Genomic DNA, 27,331 nt, shown 5'->3' on the forward strand with positions numbered 1-27,331 from the left:
CCCATCATGGAATCATAATTCCAGTCACATTTTGCTGTTGCTAAGAAACTACCTGTAATATCACCTATAGTACAAGAGCCATGGTGGCCCAGTGGTTATAATGCAGTATTGCAGGCCAACTCACTGCTCACTGCCAGGAGTTTGAATCTGACCAGCTCAAGGTTGATTCAGCTTTCCATCCTGAAGTCGGTAAAATGAGGACCCAGATTGTTGTGGGGCAATATACTGACTCTGTGAACCGCTTAGAGAGGGCTGTAAAGCACTATGAAGCGGTATATATAAGTCTGAGTACTATCACAAGCAACAAAAATCAACTAGCCATATCTACAAATCCAATAATGCAATCATGCGGATCTTGTCTGCAGATTACCCCTCTTTTGCAGAATAAATCCATATATATTAGCATATGATTTATGGTGTTTTACTGAAAAGCCAGGATAATAATATGGGAGTGAAACCTGTGGATGTTCAGAAGATACTGAATTACAGGTAACTGCTGCATCCTTCCTTATTATTAGCCATGCCAATGCTTACAGCTTTCAACAGAGTAGGAAATCCTGGATCAAGTGAGAAGAGCAACTTTCCCACCTAAAATCAGAAACCCTTCATGCAAATTCTCACCTGGCTTGTTTCATTCACGTCTCACATTAAATATGTTACAAAACGTTAACATTATCAGAAAAAAATGCCAAAATGCCACAGTCTAAAAGTGCAAAAAAGCAAATGATATGCCAACTGAAATGTACAGATGATTTTAAAGCTTAGAAAATAATATGCTCGATTCCTGTGTTGAGGGATGGCACCCCACATTAAAAGTGCCATCGCCAAGAAAAAAAAACTCCTTTCTTTGTAGCTCATCAACAGGGACACCCAAATACATTTCTTTGAGGAATTGTGATATAAACAACTGTATGTAGAGACAAGCTCTTACTATATTCCAGACCCAAATTATTAAGGATTAATGGGCAGACCAGATTTTGAGTTGAGCCCAGAAACACAGTGGGATTCAGTACATTTGGTGGAGGAGCAATTCCCCAGTCACAGTGTTTCATACCATCTTTCCTGAGATTGTTGGCTCTTGCTGTACACTCATTTTGATGACTCATAGAGTTTCACAGTTGCTAGCACTAAATTGCTTGTCACTAAATTGTATTCTTCTAAGTATAATTTGGACATTACCTTTGGCATGGAAAATGATTGTTTCATCTGCTGCTCTTATAACATTGGAAAGTCTAAATGTGACAACCAATATTTGGCGTCTTCAGTGTCGGGACGCTGCTAAAACAGGAGTCATCATATTCCACTATACTGATAATGATGACGATTACAGTTATTATGTAATTTTTAAACTTTCATTATCTGCATGCTGCCTAGAATTCTGCTAGGATTGAGGAGATAAATCAATTACACCAGGGGTTCCCAACCCCTGGTCCGTGGACCAGTACTGCCAGCATCTGGTCCGCACAAACAAGCAAAGCCCCATCTGCAGGATGCAGGCAGCACACAAAACCACGCACCTTTCCAGTCCACGGAAAAACCTCTTTCCACCTAACTGGTCCCTGGTGCCCAAAAGGTTGGCGACCTCTGAATGACACAACCAATGAACAAGTAATACATGAATTTAAAGTGAAAGAATCTAATGCCAGCCTTGGCTTTCTCCAGGTTTGTGGATTTTAGGTTCCAGGATTTTCAGCAATTGTTCTGCTGGCTAGGAAATTTTGGGAGGTGAAGGATGTACATCTGAAATATAAAGAGTCTGGGAAAGGCTGTTTTCTGACAAAACTGTTGTCTTAAGCCTATTTTCTCATCACAGGCTGAAGATTATAATAGAATCAAGCTACCCTTCTATGTAGTCTCATAAGAGTCCCTGGGTAAACTTTCTCCTGCATGATGGCATTTGATGTCAAGTCTCATATTCTTCTCAGCCAGCATAAACGTCAGGCATACTGGTTGGTTATTATAAGAGAGGAAATTCAACACATTTGATTGATTGCATTGTCTTTGGATATTTTGCTAAAATGACATTACCAGATGCTGACACTTTTTTAAAAAAAACATTTTTTCTCAAAAGGTAGACTTGCCTTTTCCTTCATAACTTTCTGAATGAACTTGTGCAGAAAATAACATGGTTTGCTAAATGATTTCCTGGGTGCTCATCACAATATCTCACTGCTGCTGGATGATTACAATAGATAAATGAAGTACAAAGACACACACTAATTCAACTTTTTTGTTATTTTGTTACATCTAGGTGTGCATTGTACAAAAAAGAGATACAGAGAAGATGTATGCCATGAAGTACATGAATAAACAACAGTGCATTGAAAGAGATGAGGTTCGGAACGTGTTCAGAGAACTAGAGATTCTACAGGAAATTGAGCATGTCTTCTTAGTGAATCTTTGGTGAATTTCTTTTTTTCTCATATTTTAAAGAATGTATGTTCCACTGATTTTCCAAATGTATGCGTCTAGTTGAAAGCATGTTAGTCTTTTCAGAAAGGAGTCTTGGGTACAGCAGTGCATAGAGTATGATTTTCAAAATTCCATTATACATAAAAGAAAATGGTAGAGTCCACAATCTACAGCAAACAAAACTTAGCATTATAGAAATCCAGCATCTTAATAGACTACAGATTCAGAATATCTATAGAAATGGAGAGTCCAGTTATGCAACAGCTGGCTCATGATAAGAGTTCCTGTAATAAAACATAGTTTCTTAATATATACTGTAGCTACAATTATAGAATTAGATAATTATTAGATTAGTTTGACTGGCTGGTTGCCTGGCTGCCCGTGTTAGTTCAGGAATTATTTTAGACACTTCGAAGGCACAAGTTTGGAGAAAGCTGTTGAGGAAAAAGAAACCAATTGGAATAGTATAATGCCCAAAGGAGAAATGGAATAAATGAAGAATGTAATATAGATTAAACATTAAATAGTGGAAATAGTGGATTTTTTGACTTGATAAGATTGGACAATGGGATTTTTGAGATAATCTGTGTCTTATTGATTTAGGGAAGGATTTCATAGGAAAGTTGGCTACCATAATTTTAGGAGAATTTGTCTTGATTTGGCATATTTACTTTTTTCATTTAAAGTTATTACTAGTCTTTAAAAAATGAATTATATTGAATTAATTTTGCTACAGCAGATAGCAGTTCTCTTTCTACTCTCATTCTTAATAGTTTTCAAACCAACAACTAGCTCATGTGAGGAACAGGGCTACAGAAAAAAATTCCTGAACTAACATCAGCAAGGTTGTAATTTGGGGGATCGGCCTCCCAGTCCATTAGTATAAAAAGTATCTCTCTACTGAACAGATGCATGCAGACTGGTGTATAAGAAACTCAATTGAAACTTCAGTAAGATCCTCCCTGTCTCAAGACTGAAAACATAGCACTCTTCTCTCCACCACCCTCCCCTCCATAACAAATATGTGGGGTGATTGATCCAAAGTCACTGAGTGAGCTTTCATGGCTGAATGTCCCTTATTACCCTAACTACTGTCTCACAATAAAGAGGCAGGGTGGGGACAGGTCTCCAGCTTTGATTCTATAGGAGAAAGTTTAGCATAATAATAAATATAAAAGGCATACCTCTGGTTTTAAAAATGTAAGAAAAAAAATATGCTGGATCAAAGTTAAAGGTCTAATTTAACATTCTGTTTCTAAGTGTCCAACCAGGAACCACAAACTGAACAGGGATCTAGTAGTTTCTTCTGTTTCATTTTCTACAGCAATTTGCGGTTGAAGTGTGCACAGATCTAGTCTTGGAAGTACTGTATTGATAGCTTTATCTTGTGTGCAGTTATGTAACTTCTTTTCAAAGTTGTTCAGATTGGGGACTATCACTTTATGTGATAATAAATTCTGGAAGTTAACTGTGATATGTAAAGACTTCCTCCCCCCCCCCCCAAGGTTTTGGTATTATGTGAAGGAATAATTTTTATGTAGCCACTCATGGATGTTTACCTATACTAATAATGTGTATCTTTGGGTCCCCTCTTTACTCTTAAGCTGAGAAAGCACTGAATAGCAATGTGTCTCACAGGGGAATTGCTCAAGCCTCTTTATCCTTTTGGTTGTCTTGTCTTGTTTTTATCTACAACACTTTGAAATGTAAATAACACATTCTTCCTGTAGCATTCTGAATGGATAATTCAGACCTTGGCATTTTTTTTTTCAAGAGATAGGCACTACTGAGTCATCTTATGTAATGGCATTTAACAAAGAATAAAATAAAATAAATAATAAAATAAAATAAAATAAAATAAATATGCACCAAATCTTATTAACATTTTTGGTAAGTTTTCAGTATTTTCATCCCTGAAATCTTACACTCTCATCTAAATTCTTTTGAGTGCTTCTCCTGGAAGTTTTGTTAGGGATTTTTTTGGTGTTTCTAAATTTAATTTGGGAGGGGGGATTGGACACCATCTGGAAGGATCATGGCTGTATTTCTGAACCCTATTACAAACGTAGAAATATAAAGGAATAACCATGTTATTTGCTTTTTACAAAGGCACTCAATTTATTGGGGGTGATAAAGGGAAATCAATTTTCTAACTCGTGTTTCTAAGCTAATTGAATCTCTAGATAGTCTTAGAAGAAAATAATTCTCCGACCTATTTGATCACCTCTTTTACAATTTTTTCCACTCAGTTTTGGCAGATAGAATAAAAATGTCCAGCTAATGACTTCCCAGAGTTTCTGTATTAAAAAGATTCTAGGCAGCTCAGACTAACAAAATCTTGCCAATGAGTCATTCACACTGATGGCACTGGTTATCATTTGATAATGAAATGAGACAGGCTGCTTGGTATTCCAGTACATTATTGATTATGCCTGGAAAAAATTACTGTGTAATGATCATATTATAGAAGCCATGTGATCCAGCCAGATATAGAAACAGGATTACATGAACAAGTTAAAATTAACTATGACAGCTGCTCCCTACTAGATACAGAATAGGGGACAGCTAGCAATAATAAGGATTAAAACAAAATGACACCCCCAAATATATAAATATCAGTGGTTCAAAGAAACTGGGACAAATGAAAGAAATTGAAGGACATATATTTAGATACATAGAAACATTGTTATTATTCAAGCACATTCCAACCAATTCTTCTGGAAATTCTAGGAACTGAAGTCCTAATGTATCCAGAGGGCACTGGGTTGGGGAATATAATACTAAGGACATCTCATTTCCAGGTCATTATGTGACAAAGAAAACTATCATAAGGCGTAATATTGTCTGTGCAAATATAATGGAATTCCTTGTTCTCCCTTTTTTCTATAGGTACTCCTTCCAAGATGAAGAAGACATGTTCATGGTGGTGGATCTACTCTTGGGTGGTGACTTACGTTATCATCTTCAACAGAACGTGCAGTTTACAGAAGAAACAGTTAAACTATATATCTGTGAAATGGCATCAGCTTTGGACTATTTGCGCAGTCAGCGTATTATACACAGGTAACCTAACAATCTGTTGTTGGCAGCTGTGAGGATCAGGTCTAATTCTATGAACTCATCTCATTCTAGTGCAGTGTTTCTCAACCTTGACAATTTTAAGGCATGTGGACTTCAACTCCCAGAATTCCACAGCCAGCAATGCTGGCTGTGGAATTCTGGGAGTTGAAGTCCACATGCCTTAAAATTGTCAAGGTTGAGAAACACTAGCCCATTGGGAAACAACTCTATAGAATCTCTGATTTTATAGTTGGAGTAAATTTTCTTCAGTAAATACTTAATCTCTAGTCCTACCATGAAATGGAATGATTCTAGGACATAATCACAACCTAATTTTCTAATCCTGTAATCTTGATCGATATTCTAGTTACATAGAATTTTGAACATGCAGGCAACTTCATGATCATGTCATCTTGCTCTTTGATGCCCTTCTGTGTAGTTAATTTCTTTCCATAGGATTATAATTGAGACCAGTGGCTGCTCTATCAAAATCTTTCTCAGTTTTGTTTTGCTTTGTTTTTTATTTATGTCAAAAGTCTGGAAAAACTCTTTTACCATGAGTCAAGATTGTTTCAGTGCCGAAAGAGCCTATTTAGCTTTTACCGATCTGGTGCTTTTTATATGGGTTCCTCAATTTTCATCCAATTCTTCTGGAAATTCTAGGAACTGAAGTCCCAACATATCTAGAGAACATCAGATTGGGGAACATTAAACTAATGAAATCTCATTTCCAAGTCATTAACATCCTCCTCTCCTCCTCCTCCTCCTCCTCTCCTCCTCCTCCTCCTCCTCCTCTTCCTAGGAGGCACAGAGGTTATGGATTGAGATTAGAACCATAGTACTTTGGAAGAGTAATTTCCTTTTTACCTACCATATAGCTGATTTCACTCCTCCCCTATATGCTTACATCAACCTTTGAATTACTAGCTCAGAATCGTCCAGTGAATTTCATACTGAATGAAGTTTGGAACTAGATGTTCCTGACCTTTAGTCCCATATTTTAACCACAATAAAACAGATCCTCATGTGAACAAATGCATTCCGAGAGAGATGCCAATGGAAAAATTACACTTGCCTATTCTGCAATGCAATCCAGTTTGACTCTCGCCTAGAGACTCATGGCAGCTGCTATTTAATACTGTTTGAAGATGGAAGGATCTTCGTCATAAGACAACTTCAACTGGCAAGAATTTTATTCAAACCATGACATGTCTTCGATTTCTGAGAAATTTCTATACATTACATTCAAATGAAATTTCTTTGAGAAGATCATGGATATCTCACACCTCTGTTTTTGTGTAGCTGATAATAGATAATGTTTTTACAATCTTGGAAACAATAACAAAAACTCAATATGTTTAATGGCTTCTTAGGGCAATTTGCTTGATGTGGAGAAAGAAATATAAGGAGTAAGTTGCCTTTTTTCCTGTCAAGATTAAGTTTTATATATATACTGTATATTTATTTTGCTTTCCAGAGATGTGAAACCAGACAACATTCTCCTTGATGAACAAGGTAAGGAAAAATCGCATGGCTTTTATTTCTGCTGTCTTGGTGTTTGAACAGTCTGGAAATGGGTGATGTGGGATGTTTTTTGGTGCTTTGTATCATGTGCATTTATTGCAGAATTGTGATATTCTGCTTCAATTTCTGTAGAAGTGACAGATGCACAAGCTTACAGGATTTGCAATGAGTTGATTGGTTCATGGCTTTCTCAGCAAGCTCTGGGGCACAGCCATTTGTGACCCCTGAATTTATATTAGAATATTATTCCTTATTATTTATGGTGTTTTCTTCCCTGATATAGTATTGCGTATTACATTTTTGTTTTGATTACTGTGTTCTTGTTTTATTGCTTTAATAACTTCTATATAATGAAGATTTGCTTTGATGGTTGAGGCAGCTTATATATTGAACAAAACAACTGAAGAAATAACTGATGGAAAAGAGACATTATTAGTAGCTACTATAATTTGTTGTAGAACAATTCTGGCCAGAACAACTTTATGCAAAATCAACTAGAAGCCCTCTCCCCTCTCCCCCTCTCCCCACTCTCCCTCCCTTCCCCCCCTCTCTCTCACACACACACAAACACACACACAGACTTACTGTTATGATTTATGAAGTCTAGCAATCAGAATACAGATCATTGAAGCAGTGAGGCTGCTCTCTACCTTCCTAAGTCTTTTCTCAAAAATGATTGATTCTTATTTCCACAAATCAACAATCTATTCCCTACCAGGCTGATCAGCTGCACTGCAAGAAAAAGCAGGCAGAGCTCCCAGTCATCCTGTGGGACACAAAAATTGTAACAGGATACTACTTGCAGGCTGCAGGTCCAATATTTTTAGGATATTTATTATCTTTTACTACTATAGACACCTTTTAATCCATTTGCATGCCTAGGATGGCAGAATCAAGACAAAGTTTGGGTTTGAAGAAGTCTGCTTCAGATACAGGAAGGATTATAGCTCACAAGTATGTCACATGCTTTAGAGTAGTGTTTCTCAACCATGGGAACTTTAAGATGGGTGTACCTCAACTCTCATAATTCCATGCTGGCTGGGGAATTCTGGGAGTTGGAGTCCACACATCTTAAAAGTTCTCGAGGTTGAGAAGCACTGCTTTAGAGTGAAAAGAGCACAGCTCTGGTACTGGCATCTCCAAACCAGACTACAGAAAAATTTATATTTTGACATTCTGGGGAGACTTGCTGTTAGATTAGCATAGACAGTGACTCATTGAATTCATTTTCTGGCTTGTGGTCTGGCACTTCCAGTGATGCAAAGATGAAACACACAGGAGCCATGGTTTCCTCATTTACTTCAAGCAATAGAAATATGTCTCTTCCCTCTGTGGAATTGCACGGGTATCATCAGTCTTTACAACCTCATCACTGAAAACTAGTTATGGAAAGTCGAAAGGTGCAGCCTGACAAACTGTGTTCTTTCTTTCCTCCCTCTGGAGGCGTGGAGTTGCATATTTATTTAAATGCTTCCTGCGTACTTCCATAACAAAACAACTGCTGTTTGCTGCAGGCCAGGCCAGGTATCTAGATGCGATGTCTCCAATGTGCCTGTGGTGACATTCTGCTAAAGATAGATCTCAAGAGCTAGCAGCTTCAGACACCTGTTAAGGTGCATGCCCTTCTACTTCGAGGTTAAAAAGCAGAAAGCAAGCAGCAAAGTAAAGGTGTAAAAGGAAGGAACTGTTGTCTCCACGTATCTGCTGTTTCCCTTTGATTGGCAATGGGGATACATCTCCAAAGGAAGAGATGAGCAAGCAAGAGTACTGAGAAACTAGACCTACCACGGCTGTCTTGCAAAGCAGCCCCTGAATCTTTAACCAGCCATATCTACAGTGTTTATAGAAATAAACTAGGCAAAGGGCATCATGACTTAATCTGCCTGTTTGTTTCATCTAGCCTTGGCGCATGAATCCCAAATGCTAGAAATCCACATGCAGGAGAAATAAAAAAAAGAGACAGATTGATTTCAGAGTAGCATTTTTATCTTGGCATGAAAGCATTAGCAGTTGCTGATCTGCTTCAGGCAGCTTAGGAGAGATGATGTAGCATACCTAATTGTAATATAAGCGAGATGTGGTTCTTAATACACCCAAGCTGATATCAATCAGCTCTAGAATAGTATAGTTTGAAAATGACTTCCCCTAGTAAGGTCATATATTTAAATCAGAGTTGATGTGTTGTTTTTTAAAATCCTTTAAACATACCTAAATACAGTGCTCTCCTGTCCTGGAGTGCAGATTACAGCCAAACCAAAGCAGACCTCTCTCTACCTCAGATGCAGCACTGTTCATTCATGCGTCATATAATGTGCCTGGGCAATTGGAGAAGGTTCAACTGCCTCACAGCTAAACTGCAAAAATCCAAGACACCATTAGAGGCAGCTCTGAGATATAGAAACCTTTGATTCTTCCTGCCACCTAGTAGTCATTCATATGATGTCAGTCTAGATCAGAGGTCTTCAAACCTGGCCCTTTTATGACTTGTGGACTTCAACTCCCAGAATTCCTCAGCCAGCGTGCCTGGCTGAGGAAATCTGGGAGTTGAAGTCCACAAGTCATAAAAGGGCCAAGTTTGAAGACCCCTGGTCTAGATCTTGTAGTTCTAATTCACCCTCCTGTGCTATTGGTTGGTCCTGTTGGTATATGAAGGATTGATATCCATGGTATGGATATCCATGGTGATCTTCATTTTCTCTGTAATAAAACACTTCCTTAATAACTCAACAAGAGAGGTCTATTTCATGTCAGAGGAAGCTTTTGAAAGGAAGATATTAATTATTAATAATTATTAATAATTAAATATTATTTATTATTATCACTTTGGGTGACTCTGAGTGGCTTACAAAGATAAAGCCCAAGTATAAAAACCAATAGCTTCCCATCTCCGTAGTGACAACAGTCAGACTATCCATTTGATGGGCTTCATATCATTCTAGTGTCTGCAGGCCCATTGGCAGATCATGTCTTCAGGGACTTGCAAAAGTGGGGGCCAGTCTGCAGAGATAATGTTCCACAGGGAGGGAGCCACTACAGAGAGAGTCCTTTTTCTTGGTCCCATTAGATCAGGGGTGTCAAACTCGCAACGTCACATGACGTGTCACGATATATCAGGCCCACAGGCCAGCAGTTTGACACCTCTGCACTAGATGGATCTCCATGAGTCATGGTGGTGCAGTGGTTAGAATATAGTATTGCAGGCTAACTCACTGCTCACTGCCAGGAGTTTGATGCTGACCAGCTCAAAGTTGACTCAAGCCTTCCATCCTTCTGAGTTCAGTAAAATGAGGACTCAGATTGTTGGGGACAATATGCTGACTCTAAACTACTTAGAGAGGGTTGTAAAGCACTGTGAAGTGGTATATAGTATATGAAGTGCTATTACTAGTGTTAAAAGGAACCCATACTATTCCCTGCCTGGGAAGAGTTAGTCCTTCAAACAACATGGTCCCAAGCCATGTAGGGCTTTGAAAATGACAGCCAGCACTTTGAATTGGACTTGGAAGCAAGTTAGCAACCAATGCAGCTCCTGCAAGAGAGGTGACACATGTGCAAATCTAGCCTTGCACAAAACCATGGGGGCTACCGCATTTTTAAATCAATTGAAGCTTCCAGATACTTTTCAAGGACAGTTCCATGTAGAGTGCTTTGCGATATCCACAAGGTGGAATTTTAATGGTTTGCAATCAATTGCCAGAAGATTTCTTTATGCATCTCCTGATGCATTCAACTTTGTTCCAACCCTGACAATAGCATATTCCCCAATGAATCCTTTAAAAAGCTTATCAAATAGCTTTTCACACAACAGGAAAGCGAAATGCTAGTTGACTGGACAGCTTTTATGTATTCATGTGTAATCCAAGTTATATTTAAAGTGTCACAGTCTACCCATTAGTCCATCGATCAGAAAGACTTTCAAATGAGTTCTGATTTTTCCTATCATGCAACATTTTTTTTCTATTCTGAGTAACAGGTAAGAGACACTGCTAGTTTGCCCTTTCATAATCAGAAAGGAAAAAAATGATATGTGATATGTGTGAAAGAGCTTGCTGACCTACAAGAGCATTTTTTAAAAGTGTAAGTAATTAAAATCTAAACTGCGATGTTAGTTCATTATAAAAAAAAAATATTTATACAATTGCATTTTACAATGGCACCTTCTTTAGGATCACGATTATTCTGAAAATGATGTGCGTAAGTAATGCAGAACTCTTAACTGAAATTGCAAGTGACTTCTCCATCAAGAGAGAGATAAATAGGTTGTTTTATTGATATATTAGTTTTCCTGATGGTAGTTAAACCTCAGATCATTTAGCCAAATGTAAAAAGTTGATTGGGTGCTTTCTAAAAAACCATCTATGGTTTAGAATATGATATTTCATTCAGTGGATTGAAAACCTGATTGCACTTGTCACCTTGTCATGGCCCGGAGAAAATGAGAGCAGGTTCCAAATTGGTGCGTATGCAAACGGCGCCGCACATGCTGGCGCAGTACTAGCGGCCCCGTTCGTGCATGCGCAAATGGGCCGCGTATACCCACCCGGGGCTAGCTGCCCCATTCACGCATGCGCAAACAGGCTGCACAAATCCATCCGGCGCTTATGCAAATGGGGCCATGGGCGCTAGTGTGAGTGGGGGGAGTGCGCACGCATGTGTGCACACACCAGCCAGCTATTTCTGCAGTCCATAGGTTGGGAACCCCTGCATTAGACTATGTATGAACAAATATATGTATGACTATGTATGAAATACGGGACTCATTTATACAAAATACAGTAGGTTAAAAAAACATGATATAGTTAAACCAGTTGTATAAATGTATTAGAAATATATGTATTTGAATAATTGTATTAGATAACTGTATACAGAATTGTAACTATTTACAACCAGATCGATATGTCATTTTTGTTTGTTGTATTTGTTTGTTTTTTTAAAAAAAATCATGTGTTTTTCCCCTCTTTTCTTTGACAATGGATGTATTTTTATCTTTGTGGGTTTTTTGGTTTTTTTGCGATAATTTTAAAAGCAATAAAAGTAAATTAAAAAAATATTATGATATTTTAAAAATTGTATCAAATAAGATATATTGCTTTGTACTTAAAAAATAATAATATATGACTTCCTTTATCTCTACCTTTAAGACTATCAACTGTTCTCCAATGATTCAGATGCCCCCTGGTTCACATTTATTAGGATAGATTTAATTTTTACGTGAATTCATAAGATTCCTTATTATCATGTTATCTTAATTGTATTATGATCTGAAATCATATTTTTCAGAATAAATTAGAGCTACAGGGTGTTTCTACCTAAATGTCATGTTGTGTTCTATTTAAGGCCATGCCCACCTAACTGATTTTAATATTGCAACAATCATCAGAGATGGTGAAAGAGCAACTGCTCTTGCTGGAACTAAGCCCTACATGGGTAAGTAAAGCCATTTCTGTTGCTTAATGATGTGGGTGGTGGATCATATTCTTCAAATACAGTATTATGGTTTTCCTTGGAAAACCATGACTGTCAAGTGGTTTAAAACTCACTATGAGATGAAAAGAAATAAAAACATCCTGTTCCTGTAACAAATTAATTAAAATGATATTAATTATTTTAGGGGCACAACCAGAGAAGGTTTTTCTTGTGAAATCTCTTTTCATTCGTAATCCTCTACTGTTTCTGTTGTTTTCTCCTACACAGACTCCATTACATTAAGGAGTAAAAAAAAAACAATAGACAGACTTTTATTTCCATTCATAATACGAAGAGCTCACTACATGGAAGCATCTTTAATATTAAACCCTCTCCTTCCCTCCCCCGCACACATCTCCTAATATAGTGGTACCTTGGTACTCAGTTGGTTTGAAATTGTCAGAACATGCACAGTCTTATTGCGCTGAGATAACCCAGGAGTAAACACAGTAAACAGTGGTCTATAATAAATGGTGGTTTATCTTACACTATCTACAATATCATACATCAGGAACAATATACATAAACGTGTTAATATAGCAGGCTCCAACACACAGCAGTTACAGCAGGAAAACGAAAGAGAGAGAACACATCTGCAGAGCCTTCCCTTTTATACAAAGGCTCTTAAAGATACACAGACCCAGCTGGCTCTTAAAAGGACATAGACCCTGCTGAGTCATTCCCATCACTACATCTTACATTACATCAGCTGGTTAGCTTCTAAATCATTACCTTGACAGATACTCATCAAATTTGATTCTCAACACATTTTGATGGGAAAACTTTGTTCCGGTACTCATTACTTGTTTGTTATTCAACGCACAAGCTAGAACTTGTCGATGTCAGCTGCCTTGTGACTTACTACATTATTTCTTATGGGAAAAATTTATTTGGTATTCATTTTTGGTATTCATCGCGCCTGCTGGAACCAGTTAATGATGATTACCAAGGTATCACTGTATACGGTACCCAACAAAGAAGAGTAGATTAAACTTTTTTTATTCTGATCAAAGTGCCCCAAAATCTGCATAATAAGTAGATTTCACTAGTCTAATGCAGATGTACCTATAAAGAAGGCTAAATCTCCAACAGGGTTATAAAGTGATGGATTAGAAGTAAGTATCCTTGAAGAATCATTTTTTTCCTATCTTAGATCCAAAATTACATTTTTCCACTCAATCCAAATGAAATACCGTATACATTTTCCTGCTAAATTGGTTCATAATTTGAGATTCTGTCACGTCATATTTACTTTGTTGTGTTTGTGTATGTGTGCATTCTGCACCATATTGGAACATGTATACTACGATATATTAGAGTCAGTTTGGTATAATGGTTAAGATGCCAGGCTAGAAACTAGCAGACTGTGAATTCTAGTCTGGCCTTAGATCTGAACCTCAATTGGCTTATTGTCATCCCCAATATTTGGTCCTATATATGAGGTCAACATACGATTCTCTTTTGTATCATCTTAAGCCAGCATACCTAGTTACAACTTAGAAGATCTTGTGTTCATTAAGCCCCACTAAATTTGTTATAATACCTGGTTTTACATCTAAGGGAATATGCAAAAATGGTAACAGCAGTTTTACCAAAACTAACAATGATGGAAGTATTAAATGATGTCTTTGTCTTTCTTTTCAGCTCCGGAGATCTTTCATTCCTTTCTGAATGGAGGAACAGGCTACTCCTTTGAAGTTGATTGGTGGTCTCTGGGAGTGATAGCCTATGAGCTTCTGCGTGGATGGGTGCCTGACATATTCTTTATTTTTAAAAATACTTTGGAAATTGCTTTGCCACATTAAAGTGTGGGAGGGGGTTTTAGAGTTCATTTTTTTCTACCACAATTATTCATATTTATAATTAAGCAGGCCTTGTTTGTCAGATAACAACAATTTATGTGAGGTAATACCTGTTCTTAACATCAAGTGCTCTCTGCCATAAATGGCCCACCTTGGATTTGCTGTCTTAAACTAGTTTGCATTTATCTGTCTCTTATCTTTCTATTGTCTGTCTGTCTGTCTGTCTATCTTCATGGTTCTTGGCAGTACAATATTAAACAATTTGAGACAAAACAATATGAAACAAAATAAAACAAAACATCTGAGAAAAGGGATGGAGTCTCAGAACAAACCAGTCATCACACAAAGGGTGACACACTCTATTCCAGAGCCTAGGGAAAGAGCCAGGTTTTAAGAGCTCCTTTAAATAAAGCTAAGGTGAGGGTTGTACACATTACAGATGGATGTTATTCCAGAGGACAGACAGGTCTCTTTAGGCACCATTGTTAAATCAGTGAATCTGGAGCATGCGGATTCTGTCCAACCATCTGGGACAGAGAGTAACCATGGGAGACAGATGGTCTTTTGGATAACCAGGCCCTGTGCTTTATAAGTGATAACCAGCATCTTGAATCACATCCAGAAGGCTGCTGGCAACCAGTGCAGCTTAACAAAGATGCCATCGCATATGTGTGCATGCCCATAAATGCCTGTTCCACAGCATTCAGACCCCAACTGCAGCTTCCAAAGGGTCTCAAGGCAGCCCCATATGCCTTGTAATAGTTGAAATGCAAGGTGACCAAAGCATGATGATGATGATGATGATGATGATAGTAATAGAGTAGTAGTAGTATTACAGCAGTTTAAATAACTGCATTAATTAAATGCTTGATGTTACGATAGATAAATGTGGAATTCTCATGTATATCCATTTTTTCGTCTTTTTTTTTTCTTTTCCTCAGAGGCCTTATGACATCCATTCCAATAGTCCCGTGGAATCATTAGTTCAGCTGTTCAGCACTGTGAGTGTTCAGTACACAACAGCTTGGTCAAAAGACATGGTGGCATTATTAAGAAAGGTAAAATCATTGTTTCTTCGGTAAGGATTTCAATGATTCATTATCACTGCACAAATACGGGCTTTGATCCAAAAATATGTGCTCCCTTTGACTTGCCAACATGCTACATATGTCTGTGTAGCAACAGTTGCCTTCAGCACATTACTTCATTGTTCCCAGAACAGTGTCAAGAAAACATGCCTGCAGTCCTAGGCACCAAAGTAAGGGGGAGTGTGTTTTGCACCACAAATACTGTCTCCTGTCCTTCAAATGTTTTCCAGCTCTGTATACACATCACTGCTGTGGTGGCGCAGCAGTTAGAATGCACTATTGCAGGCTAACTCACTGCTCACCACCAGGAGTTCAATTATGACCAGCTCAAAGTTGACTCAGCCTTCGATCATTACAAGTTCAGTAAAATGAGGAGCCAGATTGCTGGGGGCAACATGCTGACATTTGCAAACCGCTTAGAGAGGCTGTAAAGCACTGTGAAGCGGTATATAAGTCTAAGTGCTATTGCTATTTTCATTGGGCAGATAGAAGTGTGCATTGTCAGAGAGGAAAATATATTTTCTTTAGATGTAATGCAGCATGTAATTTTATCGTTAAAGGTATGCAATGCCTATACTTGTAATTGCCAGTAATAACTTACATGGAGTTGTAGGGCTTTCTGGTAGCTTGATTAATAAGGACTTATTTTCATATTATCTTTTCAGATTGTGATACCCCCTATAGGCATTCAAAAGGCAAAAATGTGTGAAATGTGTCTCGCGATCCAATTTCTCCTTTCTCTGGCATTCCCGTGTGGAAGGGGAATTTCTGTGGGAGGCTGAAAGTGTATTTGGATGGTAACCAGCCCTCCATGAAAGTTCAAACTGTGAATAATCAAGGGTAGTCTGTGTATCAAACTGGATGTGCCAGACTTCTTTATAAAAGCAAGTGTCTCCTGTATATGAAACATTAGCTAATGGTGCTAATGATGGGTATCACTTGAGACTGAAGCATCAATCTCTGGAAGCCTGATAGTGTGTTATATTTATAATTTCCACTGGCAGCCAACCTAGGTGATTTTTGCCAGGACTGGCTCCAACATAGGACTTTTGAGAAGCAAGGGGAAGTGATCAGCATGCTTGAGGGAAGGCTAGCAAAAGTACAAATAAGCTTTAAAAAATTAATGTGAGAAACGAGTACTTTAGAGCAGGGATAGTAAACCTTGGCTCTTTTATGACTCGTGGACTTCAACTCCCAGAATTCCTGAGCCAGCTGTTCTGGGAGTTGAAGTCCACGAGTCATAAAAGAGCCAAGGTTGACTACCCCTGACTTAGAGCATCCAAATTCAGCCCATTGGAAACTGCATGTATAGAGGCCATGGAGTTCTGAATGCTAGTTTTGTGCAGTGGAATGATTTTGCAGAATATATTGGCGTGAGCAAATCCTCTCTCCTCATCCAGTTGGTTTTTGGGGTTTTCCCAGATTTTTCCTGCCTACACAGGCCCCTCATTTCATCCGCAGTCCAATGGAAAGATGCTTGTGCATGCCTAGGAAGGCCCCAAAACATTTGTGATGAGTTTCTGTAGGACATAACAGTCTGACCATTTCAGTGAGGGGAGATTCCTTCATGCCAACACGCTGTGCAAAGCTCCCTTCAAATCTGTTACAAAATGCTCCTTCAAATTCTTTGCCAGCCCTCTTCAACATCTGTAGGAAAAATAAAATGTAAAGTGCCTTTTATGCCTGTAACCTTTAAATGGTTTTAAAAGACGAGTACCTTGTAAAAAAGAAAGGAAATGCATATGTACAATAGTGTCAAGAATCAAGTGCTCCAATATAAATCTCAAATGGACAGCATGTGCAATTTTAAAGTAGGATTGTGTTATGAACAATTTACTCAACAAGAATACCCCCTCTGCTGGATTAATATAAGATGATAATCTCCAAAGGAACATTGTCTGTCGAAAGTAATAAGCAGTGGAAGGCATGAAACATTCTGAAGATGAGCATTTGTGGAAAACTCAAATGAAGAATGAATTGTTGAGATAATGAGAAGTTTCATCATATTTGAATTTGATAAGCATCAGTACAGAAGGAGCGTGATGTTATTCCCAGTCACAGAAAAAAATGGAATCTGTGAATTCATGCAGCTAGGAGACTTTGCTCTTGTCCTTTTATCCAAATTTAAATTTAAGAAAGGCCATTTAATTGTGTGCAGCCATTCCATTTTGATGGAAGGCACGCCAACAATTGCAATGAAGAATTGGTGCTTCCCTTAGGTTCTTTGTCAAACAGTGACTCAAATACTGTAGGACCTATGAATGTAGTTCAGTCTGAGGGGCTGTATTTTACTGCTCAGAAGAAACCTCTGCATCCAAATATCCCTGGGCATCTAACATGAGATAAATAAATTTGCAATAGAGGTGAATATCTGTAGCTTGGGTGCAGGATGAGGGTGAAGGTTCGTTCTCCGACCTCGTGGTTGGTTTCCAAATGTTTTGTTACCAGGCTAGGTAACATCTTCAGCTGAGATGAGCACTGACACTGACATCCCCTAAACTCTGCTGAAGATGTTACCCAGCCTGGCAACAAAACGTTCAGAAACCAACCCACAAGCTCAGAGAACGAACCTTCACCCTCATAAATAAGTTTGTTAATGATAGTCTGGAGAAAATCGAATGTGTCTTTCATTAAAAAAAAATGGGGGATACAACTAACCACATTTGGTTATTTTGTGGAACAAAACCAATTAAATGAGAGATTATATTATATGTAACTGTTGAGAAAAGGAAGTGGATTTCTCTTTACTGTATAGACTTCACTGCCCATGTGGAGAAGTGCAGGGAATCTTCGGTCTGCAACCCCAACTGGAACCAGAATTTCTGTTGATAAGCGAGGCAGTTGTTAACTAAGCTGTACCTGATTCTGTGGCCTTTTTTATGATTTTATAGTTGAGCAGGTCGCTGCAGTCGTTAAGTGAATCACATGATTGTTAAGCAAATCTAGCTTTCCCCGTTGGTTTTGCTTATCTGAGGTGGGAAGATCACAAACAGCGATCACGCATGACCCCAGGATACTGCAGCCATTGTAAATACCTGCTGGTTGCCAAGTGCCCGGATTTTGATCCCACGGCCGTGGGGATGGTGCGACAGTCTTAAGTGTGAGGACGATCGTCAGTCACTTGTTTTTCAGTGCTATCGTAAAGTCAGATGTTCACTAAATGAATGGTTTTACAGGACTACCTGTAAAATGAAGAAACAGCCCAGATTTTTTTTTGCCCAGCCGCCAAGTTTTGCCCTAAATAAATTTGCTTCCCCTCTCTGATTTCCATTTTCAGCTTCTGACAGTGAATCCTGAGCATCGTTTTTCTAGTCTAGCCAACATTCAGACATCCTCCTTCTTATCTAGCGTGGACTGGGATGAAATTTGCGAAAAGAAAGTAGAGCCTGGCTTCGTTCCTAATGTGAGTCAAAGTGATGAGTACGTTTGCTTCTCTTGTTGGCCTCTGCTACTCGTGAAGGAGGTAGTAATATGAAGCCAAGGGTTGTATTTCCCCCCTCCCTCCCCATGGGCAACAAATTTGGGCTCAGAATATTGCTCGCATTATCCGTTTGCTATTCACATGACCGTCTCTCTTTCTGATTTTTCACAGAAAGGTCGTCTGCATTGCGACCCCACTTTCGAGCTGGAAGAGATGATTTTGGAGTCAAGGCCCCTGCACAAGAAAAAGAAGAGGCTTGCAAAGAACAAATCCAGGGACAACAGCAAGGATAGCTCACAGTCTGTAAGTGCTCACTTGCAGTCGCCAAAGTAAAATGAAATAGTTGAGTGTCCTCTGATTGTAGGAGCTGGCATTTTGCTTTCAAATGCCTCCGGTGGGGCTCTGCAAACTCCGCTCTGCTCTTGTCCAAGCTGCAACTTGAAGGAGGGTTCTGCTTTGCTCCACAAAGCAACAGGGATCCTTCTGAGAGTGAAAATAAGTGAGCCCCGTTGCTTCATTTTTATTTTCTGACGTCACTACAATACAGGCAGTCCTCGATTTACAATCATGATTGAGCCCCAAATTCATGTTGCTAAGTGAGACATTTGTTAAGTGAGTTTTGCCTCCTTTTACCACTTTTCTTGCCACAGTTGTAAAGTGAATCATTGCAGTTGTTAAGTGAATCTGGCTTCCCCATGGACTTTGCTTGTCAGAAGGTCACCAAAGGTGTTCACATGCTCTTGGGGACACCACAACCATCATAAATATGAAGCCGTTGCCAAGCCTCCAAATCTTGGTCACACAACCATGAGGATGCTGCAATGGTCCTAAGTATGAAAAACGGTCATAAGTCACTTTTTTCAGTGACGTTAACTACGAAGGTCACTAAATGAATTGTAAGTCGAGGACTACCTGTACCAGCACAGAAACCTCTTCTTGCTTTGGTCTTCTCCAGTACTGCTTAACCGGCAGGGAAAACAGACACGGGGAAGCTTCAAAACAGTGAGGTGTGCTTCATTAAAGCAAACTGTGTTGTTTCTTTGCTTTGATGAAGAGATGCCCGTTGCCCTTGCAGCACCAATCTAAATCACCTCGTACTTTCTTACATTATGTCCCTCCAATTAGGTGAGACTAAAGTTGCTAGAATTTCAACTTCTGTTATTATACTGGGATGTGGGAATAATCCTGGAAGACAGGAGGAAGAGCCACAGACCTGACAACCATCATGCAAAAGAGATCTCGGTCCTCAGAAGTGGGATGTGGGTTGGGGAATGGCAAGTGTTTCAGAAGAGGCCTCCTTAGTTTTTCGGAGACTATTGGAAAGGAGGGGACAAAAGCTTTCAAACTAGCAAGGCTCTGTTAACGTAACCTTGCGATAAAGACAGAGCTAGTACTCACTGTTGTCCTTATCTGGGCTACTTTGAAAGCCTATTATTTTATTCTGTCATATTGGTCTATCAAGCAAACACTGGTTCTTATGGCAAAGGACCAACCTCTTGCCAACTACTGCTTATAAGTGACACCATTGTTGCTCTTGTTGTTGTTTTCCTTGAATACCAACAGTATGCAAGGCATTTAATGCAAGAACTCAGAGCAATGTATTTAGACAACCATTATGAAAAAAATATTTGAAGAATGAGTGCAAATTTTATCTGCATTTCTTAACAATGAAAACAGATTAAAAGCAGAAATGAGGGCAACTAAGCAGCCCAACAAATGCTAGAAACTGACTGATCTGTTCATTATGGTTAATCTGTCTGATTAACTGACTGATCTGTCCATGATGGTTAATTAGAGGAACAATTGTTGGGAGTCAGTACATTACTTAAACTTATTATATATATATATAGATAGATAGATAGATAGATAGATAGATAGATAGATAGATAGATAGATAGATAGAGATAGAGATAGATAGATAGATAGATAGATAGATAGAAAAAGAAAGAAAGAAAAAGAAAGAAAGAAAGAAAGAAAGAGAAAGAAAGAAAGAAAGAAAGAAGTTATTTCTTTGAAGTCAGAGGTAAGCAAAATCTAGCAGAAGTTGGTAAGAAGAAAGTGTGTATATAAGCAGTGGCATATGGATTTCTAATGACCAGGTTTGCCAAGCAACATATTCTAATTGGAATTAGGTCAAAACTAGTTAGAATTCTCACTTTTAATGCCTTTCAAAAAACACCTGTTCTTAGTATTAAGAGGTGTAAAAAAGCCTTCCATAGATGTTGTTGAGAGTGTATTCAGTCCCAGTAAATTCATTACAGGCTGAAAGCTAGCAAAAAAATGATGTTATATTGTCAGTTATCTAGCTTCAGTTAAGTCTGACACGCTTTTGAGAATGTAGGGCTTTTTCTTTTTCCACAGCAATTCACTTTTTGAAAGTAAATAACCCCAACTGCTATATTCCTAAATAAGTTAGCAAATTTATGTCCGGCTGTTTCATTAAAAAGAAATGAAGCCTCAATCCGCTAAATTGGAAATCGATTTTGTGAAGCAAAAAATAAAGCAGATGAGAGTTGTACCAGTCCTGATGTCCCTGTTGAGTGCTAGAGCTGTGCAGCGCATTGAATTTGATTTCAAAAAATGCTTCATAGCGTGCAGTAGCACAATTGTAGCCTCTGCTTGCAACCTCATAAAGCAGCTGCAATATATCCTGGGATTGGCTGGTTGATTACAGTGCTTATGTTCAATCACAGTTAGACAACATCGGGCAATTCACAATAAACATCCATAAAACATTCACATCGGCCTCCCCCACAATCAGTCCCATAAAACAACCAGTAAATATCCCGTAAAACCAACGGTACAACTAGAACAACCCCCCTTAACAGGGAAAATCAGTGTACAATCAAAAGCACTTAAGCTCCAGCAGCCCAGAAGAATAATGCTATTTTAGGCACCTTGTTGAAACAATACAACATGTGGATTGCCTAAAGTTGTTTGTAAGAAGGCCTGACCCTGACCCTACTTTCTAACTTCTCTACTTCTTGGAGTGAAGTTCCTGAAGTATCCTCTCTATGATGGAGCTTACAAGATGGCCAAACTCCTTTTGAAGGAGTTGGTGCCTAAGAGGTCACCTCTCTGTAGGTCATCTGCATCTCCATCTCTTTTATGTGTGACATATAAACTGCCATTTAAGGGTAAGCAGACAATTTGGTGAGATTCTTATGAACTGGAGATCAACAATAAAGCTATTTGACCAGATCTTGGAGCTGTTCTGGTTGCCTACACCCGACAAAAAGATAGGGTAGGTGGATCGGTGATTGGTTTACTTTTATTTAATGAACTATGACTGACCATGGATTTTAACTCATCGCCTAATTTCTCACCTGATATGTTTATAATTATATCATATTGGACCATTAATTAAGCAAAATAAGGTTCCAGAATAGCTAACAGGAAACAAATAAAAGCATACAGTGATCAATTCTGGGTGACTGAAAGATGATGATGTTGCTATTGTTTTTAGGTGCAAAACTTACTTCTGCTTTTAATTCATGGCAGTTTAGACAGGAAAGTACAAATAATATTTCTCTTTTTATAGGAAAATGACTACTTGCAGGAATGTCTTGAAGCAATTCAGCAAGATTTTGTCATTTTTAACAGAGAAAAGTGAGTCTGAAACTTGTTTTAAAAAGGGAGGTGGGGTGGAAAGACGTTTGGGTTGGCTGGATATTAATTACAATTACAATTCATGGAGAAAAATTCTCATATTTTCAGTTCTTTTATGTATCACCAAAAACCTACCATATATCTAATGTTGGAGAGAGCCTTCTGATCATTGAGTGATAAGAGAATGTAGGTTATAATCTGGGACATCTGAGAATGTGTGAACTTCAAGCTGCCAAGGTTGAGAAATATTGCATATAAGATATACATTCATTAGAAGATAACAATAAATCTCAGTTGGCAACAAAAGAGTAATAAAGTTGGCACCAGATAAACTTCTTAGACATTTTTGCACAATAACAGGAAGGTTATTTAGATGTTCCGTCTCTTAACATTCACTTGTCCTATTTCATTTGAACGTATGGGGAATGAAGGGAGAAGGCACCTTCGATGCAGTTCTACAAGCCTACCTGAACCCTAATCTCCATTAAATGTCTCACTTCAGAACAATGCTTTCATGACTACTTACTTTCACCACATACATAACTGCTTGGTCTTTGCAGGTTGAAGAAGAGCCAGGATCAGATGAATGAGTCCCTTTCTCCTCCTGAAACCACCGATGAAACAGAGACTGAAACAGAATCTGAACATTCCAACCTAAACATGTGTAGCTCAGTATGCTCATCTACAGGCAGCAGCTAGGACAAGAGGGCAAAGGGGCTAGAAGCTTGTGTGCCTCTTAAATAAAACATTCTCAGGTTGCAATGACAAGCAGATGACAGTACAGCAGGTACTTTTGTGGATGGGGGGGAAAAAAGAAGAAGAATCACACAAACCAACACTGTAGAGCCACAGAAAAAGCAAATAGTCCTTACAGAACTCATGGATTCAAAAAGATCTCCTGTTACCAGAGACTTTGCTACTATGCAACACCTCAACACCACTGTTCGATTTCTTTCTTTGTCCTTTTCTTTTGATAGGCGACAGATAGCATCTGAAGTGTATTTCAGGGACAAGAATGTAACATAGATCCAAGAATATGCAGAATGAAAGTGTGCAAGGTGGGAGGGCTAGAAAAGATTGCCAAGGCAATTGAAAATGCCCCATCACTATTGTCCTTACAGTCAGACAAAAGTTAACGGCATGCAAAATTGTCTCTTGATATTTCAAGAGCATCTGGGGATTCTTACAGAGCATGGCACTTACAGAGTTACCTGTTGGGACAGGGTTCAACTGATACCTTTGACTTCATGTGGTTTTTAATAAGTTTAATCTCTGATTTAACAGGTGCTTTGGAATCCACCCATCTAGGACCAAATGCTCTGACTTTTACAGCTAGTTTTTTAAAATGGTGTAGTGCAAGGTAATTTTATTTTTGTCAAACCACTGCATCTTTTTCACAAAGCTGTCCTTGACTTCCAAGGAATGTTGTATGCTTACAAGCACCTGAACTGAGGTTAGCATTTTCTTCACTCCTGTAAAGGAGCAGGATATTAGCGTGGCTTGATTGAGATGCCCTAACGATCCAGGAAGTAACACTTCTTTATGCTGTTCAAAGTGTGATTTAAATATATCAATCATTGGCACCTGTTTTAACTTCTTACAAAAACTGGAAATTTTTGATGCTGTTTCCTGCTGTGGATACTGCCTGTTTCTTTGTTTCAGAAGTCACTTCTCCCTCTTTCTTATACCAAGGCTGCTATCCTACACATATTTACCACGGAATAACGTCCACTGAATGTAGTGGATTTACCCCAGGTAAAAATAGTTAGGATTGCCTTGAGGCTTTTTCTTACTATATTGTGGCTTTATTCTTAAAACTCCAGGAATCCTTGACATTAGGGTATATGTTGTACATAAATCTTGTAACTCTTTTCACTCCAGTTTTGTTAAAACCTGGAAAAGATTGTCCTGTTTGTATCTTAGTTGTGTTTCCTTGAAAGAACGTGAACTTTGCATGCTTTTAATGTCGATACATTTCCCACCCACCTGCCTTGTCTTATTGAAACCAATTTGCTAGCATTGGACTAGAGTCTTTTGGAAACAGGAATCCTTACAGCCTTACTTCTGAAGCTACAATTTTCTCTGCAACAAGTTTTTTTTTTGTAAATTTCTCTGCCATTAAGATGGAATTCTGACCAACTCATTATCCAGTCAGTTCAACTAATGACGCAACAGAGGTATAATCCCTTTTATATGGACTACAGTGAACACATGGTTAACTTTCCACAGTTTTATGTGGCAGTTAGTAAGAAACAAAGATTGTACCCAACTGATATTTTGTAAGAATCATTAGAAAGGAAAGAAGAATCAAGTTTGCTTGTGCAGATATACAAAGAAACCAAAGCTTTATTCTCAGTGCCACTATTTGTAGATTATAGCCAGGTAAATGACACGTCCAATTTACAGTTGAATGGTAAATGTTATTAAGTTGTGTTAGTACTATGATTAAAACTTCACTTGATTTCAAGGGAGAAACTCTCAAAGATATTTAGATTATGCTATTCCACCAGCTGTTTTATCATAGTGTCGTAACCTCTGATGTTACAAGCAGAGCTGCAAGTATGCCAATAGGAATATTCAAAGTCAAAAGCCTTTTACGTGTTGGGAAAAAGAACACCACCACTTCTCTGCATTCATCAGTAAGGTCTGGTAGTGAGTACAGAACCACATTCAGCCCAATGTAGTTATTGTCCCCATGGGATACAGAATCCTAACACTAAGGATTCATAGTTTCATATAGGATTATAACCATGTTAAGACAAGCCTGGATCCAGTCTTTTTTCAGATCATCCACACGTTTTTCCTAATGTCTAAAGAAAGCTAAAGTGCCAATAGGGTTTGCCACTGATCGCCGTTCAGTTGCATCATAGCACAATAGATTCTACAGAGTTAAAACTCCAAATTGAATTCAAGACCTCAGTGTGGGTGACATGTGCATGTTCTAGTAATCAATCATAGACTTAAAATGTTGCATTTTTAAAAAAAGAATACTTGCCTCTGACTACTTTGTTTAGGAAGTGTTTAGTCTAATTAGCCTTGTGTTGAATGTTCTATGTGAATCTAAGACAAAAATGGCTTTCTTGTTAAAATGTTTGCATTGATGTAAGCCAGTAAGTGTGGTTATTGGCTAATGAATTCATAGGAAGTCCATTGTTTTTTTAAAGGTACAAAATAAAAGATAATTTCTTTAAAAGGTTTACAATCATGATTTAATAAAACGCAGAGCCAGAAAAGCATGTTGTATTGATTTTTATGGGGAGTTGTGCTTCTGTTTAAGGAGATGGAACAATGGTTAAATTTGGTGGAGTTATCCTCAAAACGTTCCCCTTCTTATTTTTCTCTTTCTTTTTTTGTCTTCAGAAACCAACTGTGCCATGCAGACATATTTTCATTTACTTCTTTACTTTACTTTACTTTACTTTTTTACTTTACTTTACTTTACTTTACTTTACTTTACTTTACTTTACTTTACTTTACTTTACTTTTTTACTTTTTTACTTTTTTACTTTTTTACTTTACTTTACTTTACTTTACTTTACTTTACTTTTTACTTTACTTTACTTTACTTTACTTTACTTTTTACTTTACTTTACTTTACTTTACTCTTTACTTTACTTTACTCTTTACTTTACTTTACTTTACTTTACTTTACTTTACTACTTTACTTTACTTTACTTTACTTTACTTTACTTTACTTTACTTTACTTTACTTTTTACTTTACTTTTTACTTTACTTTACTTTACTTTACTTACAGAGTGGACCATGTCACAGCAGGCTTAGACAGAGTCCAACAAAATGCTTGAGGGAAGGGACCCAGAGCATGCCTCCCTGCTGGACCTAGTGGGGTGGACAGGAAAAAGAGGGGGCAGGCAGTTGGGCAGATAGCCTGGTTCTGTGCCATGAAGGGCTTCATAAGTAGTAACCAGCTACAGGTCACCTCTTATCTTCATTTTCTTTAGAGGGACTGCAGATGTGAAGAGGCTTTGCTTAACAATATTTACTTTTCCCTTCAGGATGGTTGTCTGCAAGCTCAGTCAGCCAAGGGATTCTATTCTTTCCTTTTCCAGAGGAAAGGAATGAACATGCTTCTGAACTGTTTTTGAGATGATAGGCTTGTAGACTGATAATCACAAGTCTCCTGGCACCTGCTTAAAAGCATATTTGAAAGTACTTAACAACCATGTGGGAAGCTAACGTCTACAGAACCTGTGTTTCTTAACTCAGTACTATCACTGCTGCAGTATCAGGAAAACAGTTAGATGGTGATAGTGAATGCAGCAATATCCTTCTGAAGTATAGGCTGGTTGTTTTTTTTTAACCTAAATACATTTATTGGAAGTCAGCCTTCAACATTTGAGGCCAACATGGCCATTGATCATACTGGATGTGTGTGTTGGGAATTGTAGCCCCCACATCTTGACATTTATTGGGATTAAGAAATCTTATTCAGTAGGGAGTATTAAGCTCGTTCAGGCTGAATTCAGTTTCCTTTAGCTTAGCTCAGTATTTCTCAATCTTGACAACTTGAAGGTGTGTGAACTTCAACTTCCAGAATTCTCTAGTCATCATGCTGGTCCGGGAATGTTGGGAGTTGAAGTCCACACACTTTCAAGTTGCCAAAATTGAAAAGCAGTGGCTTAGGTGGTAACTGGACAAGTGCCTGGAGCATTTCAGTTATGTGCAAAATGTTTCCTCCCCTTCATATATATTCATTTATTTTGCCAGGATTATACTGCTTGTGTTCAATAGCAAAGAAACATTGAGGAAAGGTTTAAAACACATGCTTTCAATAATTTGCTTATTTTTTAAAGCATGTTCCTTTATATTTTACATATATTAAACTCTGTGTTTTAGTTTCACTTAGTGTATTAAATTTGTGGGAAGTAATCTGAGACTTATGGTTTCTAGGCATAATTCTAGAATAAATACACTGAGCCCAAATTATACA

General features: G+C 38.2%; 1 protein-coding gene across 1 annotated transcript; it reads left to right on the plus strand.

Annotated features, from left to right (window-relative positions):
- Window positions 1–2,253: 2,253 nt before the first annotated feature.
- STK32C (serine/threonine kinase 32C) lies at window positions 2,254–23,086 on the plus strand. The gene is made up of 10 exons (XM_015812384.1): window positions 2,254–2,403; window positions 5,302–5,475; window positions 6,950–6,987; window positions 12,334–12,423; window positions 14,107–14,210; window positions 15,206–15,322; window positions 18,630–18,755; window positions 18,945–19,076; window positions 22,315–22,382; window positions 22,943–23,086. The coding sequence occupies exons 1-10, from the start codon at window positions 2,285–2,287 to the stop codon at window positions 23,079–23,081; spliced, it is 1,107 nt and encodes a 368-aa protein (XP_015667870.1). The 5' UTR covers window positions 2,254–2,284; the 3' UTR covers window positions 23,082–23,086.
- The last annotated feature ends 4,245 nt before the right edge of the window (window positions 23,087–27,331 follow it).

Source organism: Protobothrops mucrosquamatus, unplaced genomic scaffold (assembly GCF_001527695.2).
Source record: "Protobothrops mucrosquamatus isolate PMUCROS unplaced genomic scaffold, P.Mucros_1.0 scaffold80, whole genome shotgun sequence".
Taxonomy (NCBI): Eukaryota; Metazoa; Chordata; class Lepidosauria; order Squamata; family Viperidae; genus Protobothrops; species Protobothrops mucrosquamatus.

Bases quoted from the DNA above. Each gene is read 5' to 3' on its own strand.
- STK32C (XM_015812384.1), top strand. From the start codon at position 2,285: ATGTATGCCATGAAGTACATGAATAAACAACAGTGCATTGAAAGAGAT. The intron at 6,988-12,333 runs GTAAGGAAAAAT...GTTCTATTTAAG, and splicing joins CATTCTCCTTGATGAACAAG to GCCATGCCCACCTAACTGAT. The intron at 19,077-22,314 runs GTAAGTGCTCAC...CTCTTTTTATAG, and splicing joins GCAAGGATAGCTCACAGTCT to GAAAATGACTACTTGCAGGA.